At 37.8% G+C, this 12,415-nt stretch overlaps 2 protein-coding genes across 5 annotated transcripts in view; both read right to left on the bottom strand.

The window, feature by feature from the left end:
* Nucleotides 1-12,309, bottom strand: part of LOC122981338 (E3 ubiquitin-protein ligase RNF123) — a 147,791-nt gene extending 135,482 nt beyond the window's left edge. For 3 of the 4 annotated variants that reach the window (XM_044350020.1, XM_044350023.1, XM_044350022.1), the window contains exons 1-4: nt 12,115-12,309; nt 10,538-10,641; nt 4,474-4,558; nt 1,536-1,615 (exon numbers count right to left, since the gene is read on the bottom strand). In XM_044350020.1, coding sequence (XP_044205955.1) covers nt 1,536-1,615; nt 4,474-4,558; nt 10,538-10,619 — 247 coding nt within the window. In that variant the 5' untranslated portion in view covers nt 10,620-10,641; nt 12,115-12,309. The remainder of the gene's footprint in view (nt 1-1,535; nt 1,616-4,473; nt 4,559-10,537; nt 10,642-12,114) is intronic. The other variant, XM_044350021.1, reaches the window with a different exon arrangement.
* Nucleotides 1-12,415, bottom strand: part of LOC122981346 (nuclear factor 7, ovary-like) — a 504,535-nt gene that overhangs the window by 161,593 nt on the left and 330,527 nt on the right. The window lies entirely within an intron of this gene.

Raw genomic sequence — 12,415 nt, 5'->3', positions numbered from 1 at the left:
ATTAACAGGAAGCTACAACACGCTAACATGCTAACATGCTAACTGCACACAGAACATCAACATAGTTAACAGTTTTATACACACAGGAAAAGGTCTGATATCAAACTGCAACCTCAGAGAGCTGCCAGTGGAATGTTTTTCCAAACGCTGACGTATTACTGGATGTTTTCCATTTCCTGTAACGCTTTATTAGGGACCGAGCCCAAAAGGCAGCGGACTCCTGTAAAACAATAGTCATCTCCTGAGGGTGAGGACCCTGTTGTTTTTCATGTGTTTGTTTGTTTCTTTCTTTATTATTTCGGGATTAAAACCCTTAATTTGACCCCGTAAACATGCTCAAAAACTCACCAAATTTGGCACGCACATCAGGTCTGGTGAAAAATTTGATAAAATGTGAAAATTAACCCCTAAAGTGCCAAAATGTGCTCTCTAGCGCCACCTATGTAACTAAAATGGCCGCCACGGCCCGTAGGAATGTCGTAGAGAGATCAAACCAAAACTCAATTATTCGTCTCATCAAGACCTACAAATCATACACTGACACCCCTGACCTAAATCCAACAGGAAGTCCGCAATCAGCCTTTCAAAATAAGACTTTGCCCCAATTTTGGCCCCCGAACAAACGCTGTCTCCTCCACCTTACAATGTAAAACAATAGGGAGGCAATCTATGGGCATGAACTTTGTGTCAAACAGAGGCTTCTGACGTCTAAACTATAAGTCTGACCACTTTCAAACCTGTATCAATGGAATCACAATGAAATTTCCTACTAAAATATGATTTTTAATGTAAGATTTGGCCAAAGTCATGGGATTTATGAGGATATTTCACAAGAAGCGTACTCTAAAATCCTCCTCTCCAACTGCTCCTGGTGATGTCACTCCCTCAGTGCTGTGAAACATTCCGCAATACACACTCATTATAAAATCACAGGAGGAGCAAGAAAAGACTTTAAAACTCACACTCTAATATCTCAAAAACAATAAAAGATAGAAAAAACATGTAAATTCAAGATTTGTAGGTCAAAGTCTCGTGACTCATTTAAAGTTCAAATGAAGTTTGTATCTAAAACTATGTGGAAGCAGTAAATGGCCAACGACGGGCCAGAGTGCGAGGTCCCGACCAACGCTGCTTGCAGCTTTAATTTTGTCTGTTTTCCAGACTCTAAATGAAGATTTCAGATGAAGTAAAAATCAAATGTTTCTCTCCTTGTGCAGAAAGTCAGACTGTCTGTTGAGGACTCGTACAACTAGTTTATACTTTAAAGAAGATTATCGGACAGTTGATTAAAGCCGTAAATGCTCTTAAATCACTCGTATGTGAAACTTAAAGGTTCCCTCTGACATGATGCATGTTACTCACACTGGTGTCACACACTATTACATTATATTATATTACACACACACTCCAAAAACTGGAGGTACGACATATTTCTGACGTCTCAGTTTGAGCTGCACATGTTGCATCATTTTCTGTGTGTATAAAACTGTTCAATATGTTGATTAGTGCATTTAGGACACGGCTCGTACGTTCACCTCGACTCTCCTCAGCAGGTTCTCCCTCTGACAACAATCTTTCCAGGTGAGCACCGAGATCCTGGAAACCCAGAGGCTTCCTGCAAGAGAAGAAGAAGAAGAAGAAGAAGAAGAAGAAGAAGAAGAAGAAGAAAACAAAGAGAAAGGAGCCAACAAATGATCAATACTGATTTAAATGTTTCCACTGAGCAGATCTAAGATTCAACAACATTTGTGTTTTTCTCTCAAAAACTCACGATGATCAGGTTTGTTCATGCAGATTGTCCACAGCTGCGACAATTAATCGATCAACAGGATGATAATCAGCAACTATTTTGATAATTGATTAATTGTTCAAGTAATTTTTCAAGTAAGAAAGCAGAACTCTCTGGTGAGGATTTAATGTTTTTTCTCTTGTATGTTATATAATAAACTGAACATTTTGGGTTTTTTTGACTGTTGTGAAAAAGGACAATCTGCAGATTAATCAATGCTAAAAAATAAAGATCATTAGTTGCAGCCTTAATTCTTAAAATAAGGAACAGAAAGAGTCCAGAATGTTGTTTCACTATAAAAACAACTGAATCTCCCACAGAGACAGTACGACACTGATAAACCAGCAGCAAAGACATCTGTGACTGCAGACTGTCTCTGATCATCACCGCTCACTTTTATTGATCAGGAAGTCACATCTAACTGACGCATGTGAAGTCCTACTTTAAAGACGACGTGTAAAAGCATCATAACAACTTTCTGAACTCTCTGCTGATATCTGGGAGCTGCAGACGAGGAATTTTACATTTGACTTTTAGCAGTTTGATAAATGTGAGTGCTGTTTTTTTTTTCCCAACAACAGGAACTGAGCTGCTTTATTTTTACACACATATGAAACTCAACCTGCTGCTTGTTCCTGCTCATAATCCCTGATAGAGACACGTTCAGCTGGTGGAGAGAGAGCGAAGGGTTAACGTGTGTCTATGTATAGAGCTGTGGAGGTAACATGAATCTGCTGGACTGAAGGAAAGAGGCCAGAGGCTCGAGGGCAGTGTAACACTAGTCCACGTCTGCGCACACACACACACACACACACACACGAACAGTGACAGAGGTCTTCCTCACTGCGATCCTTCCTCCTGTTCATACTGGATGTTAAAAGATCCTCTTCAAGGATGATTTATTGGCCAAGTATAGAAGTAATATATGAAACACAGACACTGTTATGATGACACTGTTACTGGGTGGGGGGGTGGGGAGGGGGGGGTGAGGGGGGCAGACAGTGGCAGGTCTGTAGGCTGAGGGGGGGAGTTTGGTTTAGGAGTTAATGAGTTTATGAAGCAGGGGAGGAAAGTGTTCTTGTGTCTGGCTGTGTTGGTTTTAATTGTCCAGTATCTCCTCCCAGTAGTGGGGAGGGAGGGGAGGGAGGGGGGAGGGCTGGAATATGTGGTGGCCAGGGTGTGAGGGGTCAGCCAGGATGCCCCTGGCCTGCTTCATGGCCTCTGGAGGTGTGGATGTCATGGAGGGAGGGAGGCGAAGATTCAAATGTGCTTTCAACATAAGTGATGGAGGCCAAAATCCACAGTGAGTCCACACAGTCATTTATATATATATGTTATATATATTATTATTATTATTATTATTATATGAGGCTTCAGCAGTCTGAGGTCTGTTCACACCTGGTATCAACACACACCTGGCTCCTCGAGTGACCACTTGTGATCAGATCTCACTTTCCTGCTCTATACGCAAATAGACACTGACATCACTGGGTCTTTGTACCTTCCAGTGTTTCCCTAAGAGACAGAACACACCGTCGTCTGTAATTAACCGCTCACTCACTAACCTATTCCTTAGAAAGGAGATACGCTACCTGCAGTTTCCCAGGCAACGACACAGGCGTTAACTCTACTGACGCTATTGATTTGCAAATGAACGGATATTTTTGACATTTAAAAAGTTATTTTTTTGGCCTGGCGGGGGTTCTGGTTGTACTATTAAAGGGGAAACACTTCCCTCCATCCAAAGTTGTCATCAATTTGTTTCATATGAGGATAAACAAATATACAATGCATCATGCCCCCTCATGAACATCATATACCCGTCCTACTGATTTACTCTAGCGCCAGGTCTGAACACACACACATATATATATATATATACAAATATAGAGTTATATGCAGTGATCTTCCTGCAGTAAATCTCCAACATGCCGACAGGATCAATCAGGATCTAATGATAATTAATGATCTGAGTTCTTCTGCACATCTGATAGGTCAGACAAGCAAAAAACATTTTATTTTCTGGTTTTGCTTTAATTTCTATTCAAACTGTGGATGTGAAGAAGAAGGAAAAACTGGAGAGTGGATTACGTTGTTTTTTTTAATTGGGTGTGGTTCACACGTGTACTTACAGCGGTCCACTTGTGATCAGATCACCCAAGATGTATGTTAGTGGCAGGTGTAAACAGGGTCTGAGTTAGTCATATCAAGTGGATATCTGACACATTTACAGTCATTTTAGCATCAGATTCCCTCTTTGTGTTTCCTCGGACAGTGTTTCCCTGTTGAGCTGCAGTGGAAGTATACAATACCATACGATCAATACCATCAATACCATCAATATGATACGTTGCTTAAGTTTTCTTAGAAATCCCTGACAGACATCATCCAGGTATCATCTTTGTTTTTTAATCCTTTTTATTTCACAATTTATTATCATTATTATACATTTTTACTGTCTATTCTACTTTATTACATTTTCACAATTTTTATTTCTTGTGTCTGAAACTGTTTTATTGTCTATATTTGTTGTCTGATCAGCTCGTCAGTCATCTGTGAAGCACTTTGAATTGAACTAACCTGTATTAAGAAAGAGGTGTTATACTAATAAAGTTTGATTGATTGAAATATGATATAAAATATGATGAAAACGATGAATTTTCTGTGACAGAGCTGGTGGATACCTGAGGGAGGCCAGCGCAGGTCCCTGCTTGGTGGAAGGAAACACATGATGCAGGTAGTCGCTCAGCAGCTTCTCATTCACGATACCTGACAGAGACAAACACAGGGATCAATTATAATGATCAGTTATCACTGCCCGCATGTACAAACGTCTACCAACTCACCACATCAGATCACAACAGGAAATGATCAGAAACGTGTTCATTTTTTGTGTTTGATTGTGTCTCCGGTTGTTTGTTGTTTGTGCAGTTTTATGTCATAAATAAAAAGTTTTGACTGTCTGACAATATAAAACTAATCAGATCATAATCAATCTGATTAATAGTGAATAATAAGCTATTATTTCATCAGGACATGAAGTTACTTCCTGACTTGTACTCTGGAACATCTCCCGCTATAACACACACCAACATCTGGAAAGTAAACAAGTACATTTACTAGAGTACTGCCCTCAGGACCAGTTTGGAGGTACTTCAGTATTCATATTTTATATTTCTCCTGCTCCACAGTTCATCCCACAACTATCTGGTATCTGCCAACAGAGTTTAACCCACATCCTCTGTGCAGAGAGATGTTAACTTGGAATGTTTTGACCCGGTTGATGCTGAAACTCTCAGAAAATAGTAACAGAACTGCAGACGTCCGCACGCTCCCTTGACCTACTTCCTATTTCCCTTTTTAAAACTATTTTTAATCTTTATCTGAAGACATCCTTGCCATAGTAAATCACTCTCTACAGAGAAAGCCCTGCTGAAAGAAGAGAACAATATCAGAACAAATGTTGACAGCAACAAGCCTTCAGTTGTGGTGCTGCCTGACCTGAGAGCTGCCTCTGATACTGTGACCACCAGATCGTTTAGATGGATTAACTGTTGGCCTGCCTGCCACATCTTTGTCTCTATAGATGACCACTCCTCCACACTATGAGGTTACCTGTGGGGGTACCACAAGGATCAATTTTAGGACCATTAGTCTTTAGTCTGTACATGTTGCCCCTGGGCCGAGTCATCAGGAGGGACAGCATCTCTCTCCGCAGCTATGCTGATGACGCTCAGCTCTATGTGGCCCGCTGACTCACTTTTCACTGTGTTTTAGGTATAAAGGCCTAGATGTCACAGATTAAAGTCAAAGAATTGACTTTAAGATAATGCTGTTGGTTTATAAAGCATCTGAGAGCAGTAAAAACACCCTGAACACCGACTTCTCCACCCAGAATATACAAACATGGAAATATTAAAAACATTTGTGTGCAGCTGATTCACATTTTCTGTGTTTGATCCATATTTATTAAAAAAAATCAAAAATACTGTTGCATTCCTCACAGTGAAATTATGATCTCCTGTTTTATGAGACATAAGACTGTAAATTTAAAGATACTACTAATTATACTAAAGAATTAACTCTATCTGCTCTCTGAAAGCTTCATTAAGGATTAATCACATGTTTATATGTGACTGATGAGTATAAATGAATGATTTGTGGTTCAGAAATTTAGTATAGAGACTAATACAGGTAATTACACACCTGAGGGGACAAAAATGACATGTGGAGTTCCCCAAGGCTCCATTCTGGAGCCTCTTCTGTTCAACATCTACATGCTCCCACTCAGATTATGGAAAACAACAAAATATGTTACCACAGTTATGCAGACGACACACAAATTTACATAACCGCATCACCAGGGGACTCTGGTTCAATACAAGCACTGAATAAGAGCATTGAACAAATCAATGATTGGATGTGTCAGAATATTCTTCAGTTAAACAAAGACAAAACTGAAGTCATTGATTTTGGAGTCAAGGAAGAACGATTAAAAGTCAGCACTCAGCTTCAATCAATAATGTTTAAAACTACAAACCAAGCCAGAAATCTTGGCGTCGTCATGGACTCAGACCTGAACTTCAACATCCACATTAAGACAATTACAAAGTTACAGCCGACTATCACCTGAAGAATATATCAAGAATTAAAAGACTTATGTCTCAGCAGGATTTGGAAAAACTTGTCCTGCATTTATCTTCAGTAGACTCGACTACTGTAACGCCGTCTTCACAGGTCTCCCTAAAACATCCATCAGACAGCTGCAGCTGATCCAGGCGCTGCTGCTCGAGTCCTCACTAAGACGGAGAAAGTGGATCATATCAGTCCAGTTCTCAGATCTTTAATCTGGCTTCCTGTCTGTCAGAGAACTGATTTTAAAATACTGCTGTTGGTTTATAAAGCACTGAATGGTTTCTGATCTGCTGCTACATTATGAACCATCCAGACCTCTCAGGTGGTCTGGATCAGGTCTGGATCAGGTCTGCTTTCTGTCCCCAAAATAAAAACTAAACCTGGAGAAGCAGAGTTCAGTTTTTATGCTCCACATATCAGGAACAAACTCCCAGAAAACTGTAGATCTGCTGCAACTCTCAGTTCTTTTAAATCACAGCTGAAGACTTTTCTGTTTGCCGCCTTTCATTAAACCACATTAAGGGTTAATATTTTACACTGCACTGTAACTTTTATTCTCTTGTTTTATCTGTCTTATTCCCTTTTTAGCTTCTTTTTATTTCCAAATGTAACACTTTTTAATTGCTTTTATATGTCTTTTTACTTGTGTTGCTTTTATATTCTGTTTTAATGCCTTTTATGCTTTATGTAAAGCACTTTGAATTGCCTTGTTGTTGAAATGTGCTGTAAACTTGCCTTTCCTTAACCGGGATAAAACAGGTTCAAACGTTCAGAGAGAGAAACTAAACATGCTGAGAATCAACTCAAACCAAGAGGAAAGACAAGGACTGATTCTGATTCTGATTTTAATTTAAAGGCTCATGTGCGAAGTGTCAAAAAAAAAAAAACAACAGCATTTTATGATCTGAAGAACATCTCCAACACAGAGACCGATGGTTTTCTAACCAGCAGGCTGGACTGTAACGCTCTCCTTTCTGGTCTACAGCAGGATCCTGACACCAGGAGGACAGCACACATTACACCTATTTTAAAATCTTTACACTGGTTACCTGTTAGTTTTCATATTGATTTGAAAAGTATTTCTTTAGTTTATAAGGGACTTCATGGCCTTGCACCAGACCACCTCTCAGAAATGGACCAGGAAGTGCTCGGAGCCGCTTCAGTGATCAACATTTTACTATTTCATTATAATGTATTTATTTTGTCTAGTTTTTCACAATTTTATTTTTTATTGTTATTTGTATTATCCTTTATTATTTAATTGCTTTGGTGTGCAATGCTCTATAAATCCATTTATAACATGCTACATTTCGTCAGTCACTTTGAATCGCATTTTATTTGTTTGAAAGGTTCTGTATAAATAAAGTTTGATTGATTCAGATTAAAGATTTCACATGAATAAACATAATAAATGTATAAAATCCAACAGATAGTTTAGGCTTGTTGGAGGACATGTATTGCTCACTCATGATATTATCGGTTACTTGATATGGAAGAACAAGACAGATGTTGATCCGGGATAAAGTCATCATTGGCTCTCGGTGTCACATTGTTCTGCAGCTCTGGGTTTGGAGACTTTTTAATAACGAAAAGATCAACATGTGTTTGTTGAGAGGGTCTGTTTGGTCGCAGCAGAAACCTGATGATATAAAATATACATCTGTGTATATTTAGGATAAAAGAAAGTGAGTAAAGTACTGAGACACACGAGATCAGCTGTAGATATGTAACACATTTGTTTTATTTTACATTACGTTAAATGAAGTTACTTTATGTTATGTTACTTTGCGTTACTTTACAGTACATTGTGTTAGTTACTTTACATTTACAGTGTCTTGTAATGTGGGATGAGCCAGATGTTTGGCTAAAAATTATATTAATAATAAAAGCATTTAATAAAAAAATGTAGCAGTAGTAAAAAAAAAAAAAAAAGATGGGAGCTGGAACTGAACACTAATTTCTGAAAATGAATGTGATAATTATAGTTTATGTTTGTTATCGAGGTCGTAGTGAGTGGTGTACTGGAGTGCGTTATATTGAAAAGTGTTCCTAATATACTGCCCTCCTCATGTATGTTAATGGAGCGGACAAAATATTAGGAACACTCATGTGTATTTTTATTTTTTTCTTAAATATTGTTCGGTATTTTCTTCAGTTCTACCATGTTTGTTGTTGTCGTCTACATTTGATGTCTCTATTCCATGAAGGTTATATGATATATAAGTGAAGGTGGAGATGTTTATGTATTAATTGATGAGATGTTTGAATCGTATAGCATGAATAAAAAGTTCAAATTTAAAAATCTCATCAAACAAGCATGATAGTAAAAAATTAAAATAGAGTTCGTAAGTTCAACAAACCAACTCTGAAATAATAAAAGTTAAATAACTCAAATCTCAGATGAGAGTGCAGTATCTGCAGTATCTGTAGTATCTGTATCTGTAGTATCTCTAGTATCTGAAGTATTTGTAGTATCTGTATCTGCAGTATCTGTATCTGCAGTATCTGTATCTGTAGTATCTCTAGTATCTGTAGTATTTGTAGTATCTGTATCTGCAGTATCTGTATCTGTAGTATCTCTAGTATCTGCAGTATCTGTATCTGTAGTATCTGTATCTGTAATATCTGTATCTGTAGTATCTGTAGTATCTGCAGTATCTGTATCTGAATTATCTGTGGTATCTGTAGTGTCTATAGTATCTGTATCTGCAGTACCTGTGGTATCTGTAGTATCTGTACCTGTAGTATCTGTAGTATCTGTAGTATTTGTAGTATCTGTAGTATCTGTATCTGTAGTATCTGTAGTATTTGTAGTATCTGTAGTATCTGTATCTGTAGTATCTGTATCTGTAGTATCTGTAGTATGTGTAGTATGTGTAGTATGTGTATCTGTAGTATGTGTAGTATGTGTATCTGTAGTATGTGTAGTATGTGTATTTATAGTATCTGTATCTGTAGTATCTGTAGTATCTGTATCTGTAGTATCTGTATCTGTAGTATCTGTAGTATGTGTAGTATGTGTAGTATGTGTATCTGTAGTATGTGTAGTATCTGTATCTGTAGTATGTGTAGTATGTGTATTTATAGTATCTGTATCTGTAGTATCTGTAGTATCTGTATCTGTAGTATCTGTATCTGTAGTATCTGTATCTGTAGTATGTGTAGTATGTGTAGTATGTGTAGTATGTGTATCTGTAGTATGTGTAGTATGTGTATTTATAGTATCTGTATCTGTAGTATGTGTAGTATGTGTAGTATGTGTATCTGTAGTATGTGTAGTATCTGTATCTGTAGTATCTGTATCTGTAGTATCTGTATCTGTAGTATGTGTAGTATCTGTAGTATGTGTAGTATGTGTAATATGTGTAGTATGTGTACTATGTGTAGTATCTGTAGTATGTGTAGTATCTGTAGTATGTGTAGTATGTGTAGTATCTGTATGTGTAGTATGTGTAGTATGTGTAGTATCTGTATGTGTAGTATGTGTAGTATGTGTAGTATGTGTAGTATCTGTATGTGTAGTATCTGTAGTATGTGTAGTATCTGTATCTGTAGTATGTGTAGTATGTGTAGTATCTGTATCTGTAGTATGTGTAGTATGTGTAGTATCTGTAGTATGTGTAGTATGTGTAGTATGTGTAGTATGTGTAGTATCTGTATCTGTAGTATGTGTAGTATGTGTAGTATGTGTATCTGTAGTATGTGTAGTATGTGTAGTATGTGTAGTATCTGTATCTGTAGTATGTGTAGTATCTGTAGTATGTGTAGTATGTGTAGTATGTGTAGTATCTGTATGTGTAGTATGTGTAGTATCTGTATGTGTAGTATGTGTAGTATGTGTAGTATCTGTATGTGTAGTATGTGTAGTATCTGTATGTGTAGTATCTGTAGTATGTGTAGTATCTGTATCTGTAGTATGTGTAGTATGTGTAGTATCTGTATCTGTAGTATGTGTAGTATGTGTAGTATGTGTAGTATCTGTATCTGTAGTATGTGTAGTATGTGTAGTATGTGTAGTATGTGTATCTGTAGTATCTGTAGTATGTGTAGTATGTGTAGTATGTGTAGTATGTGTAGTATGTGTAGTATGTGTAGTACGTGTAGTATCTGTACCTGTAGATCTGGGTTTGTCGGTGTCTGATGACAGTCTGTAGTTGCGGCGGGTCAGAGCTGTGCCGCCTCCTTTAGAGCTCATGCTGCCTGACCGCAGTCACCTGCTAAAACCAGGACACAGAAATATATTTAATCATTTATGGATTTCCACATCATCCCGGAGAACGATGACGAGTCAGATTTGTGAATGAAGGCTGAAGGCTTATAAAACTGACTCCTCAGTGTTTCAGCTCCAATGAACAGTTTTGAGGTACTTGTACTTTACTTGAGTATTTCCATGTGATGCTACTTTCTACATTTCAGAGGGAAATATTGTACTTTCTACTCCACTACATTTAATTGACAGCTTTAGTTACTTTTCAGATGAAGATTTGACACAATGGATAATATAACAAGCTTTTAAAATACAACACATTGTTAAAGATGAAACCAGTGGTTTCCAACCTTTTTGTCTTTTGACGTCTTACAAAAAGCAGTGTGTAGTCGGGGTCACATTTCACATGTCTATGAGTTGTTAACAGCTCCACCAAATAGTGATTTTTCCCTCTAAACTTCTCACATGCTTTCATTTCAATAAATGTTCAAATGATCCAATATTTCAGCAAAAATCAAAGATTAGAGAAAAAGTCCAAAAACTGAAAACAGATTTGTGTATCAGAACTTTGTTTTTTCTTCTTTCCTCTCCCATTAATCATCTCACCACCCCTCAGATTTATCTGCTGACCCTTTGGAGGGGCCCGACCCCTAGGTTGGGAACCACTGGACTAAACTAGCTAACTGTATATAAAGTAGTGTAAACTAGCTCCACCTCCAGCAGCTACAACAGTAACATGCTGCTCTAACACTGATGCTTCACTATTAATAATCTAATGATGTCATATATAATAATATATCAGTCAGAGGGACCAAACCACTACTTTTACTGCAATACTTTAACTACATCAAGCTCATAATACTTATGTACTTTTACTGCAATACTTTAACTACATCAAGCTCATAATACTTATGTACTTTTACTGCAATACTTTAACTACATCAAGCACATAATACTTATGTACTTTTACTGCAATACTTTAACTACATCAAGCTCATAATACTTATGTACTTTTACTGCAATACTTTAACTACATCAAGCTCATAATACTTATGTACTTTTACTGCAATACTTTAACTACATCAAGCTCATAATACTTATGTACTTTTACTGTAGGAGGATTTTTCATGCAGGACTTTTACTTGTAACGGAGTATTTTTACAGTGCTGTATTGGTACTTTTACTGAAGCAAAGTATGTGAGTACGTTACTGCTATTATGTTGATATTAAGCAGTTTAAGTAACATTATGATGCTAACTCCCGTTAGCTCACCTGGACACTGAATCACAGCTAAGTTACCTGTCAGCTCACCTGGCCTCAGTGTGGGCTCAGGGTCAGACACATGACAGCACGCATCATTCACAGTTTACATATGACATAAATATCTACATACATGTCCTCCTAAACATGCTAACGGCTCCCTGACACAGACAGGCAGCAGCTAACAGCTAGCAGCTAACCGGAGCTAACCGGTGAGACTCACCGCTTGTGTCCGTCTGAAGGCGCCTCTCCTCCGGCTGCAGCCCGTCACTGTGTCCCTTACTCTCCCTGAGAAACACAAGATGTGTGATAAAAGCTGCTGTCGGGAGGTAAAACGCTGATTTCTACCAAAACAATCTGCTGTCAACGCCTCTCAGGCTACGGAGCGCCAGGTGGTACGAAAATAAAGTCAGCAAAACGCGATTTAAAAACGAGGCTTTTAAAGGACAAGTTCAACATTATTTTAAGTCTGTCAGAATTTCTGTATGTTAGATAGATATATTACAGTATATCAGTGCTGAAAT

Source organism: Thunnus albacares, chromosome 4, assembly GCF_914725855.1.
Source record: "Thunnus albacares chromosome 4, fThuAlb1.1, whole genome shotgun sequence".
In the NCBI taxonomy this organism is placed as follows: Eukaryota; Metazoa; Chordata; class Actinopteri; order Scombriformes; family Scombridae; genus Thunnus; species Thunnus albacares.
The sequence above is the reverse complement of the archived record's forward strand: the minus strand, read 5'-3'. Positions and strand labels throughout refer to the sequence as shown.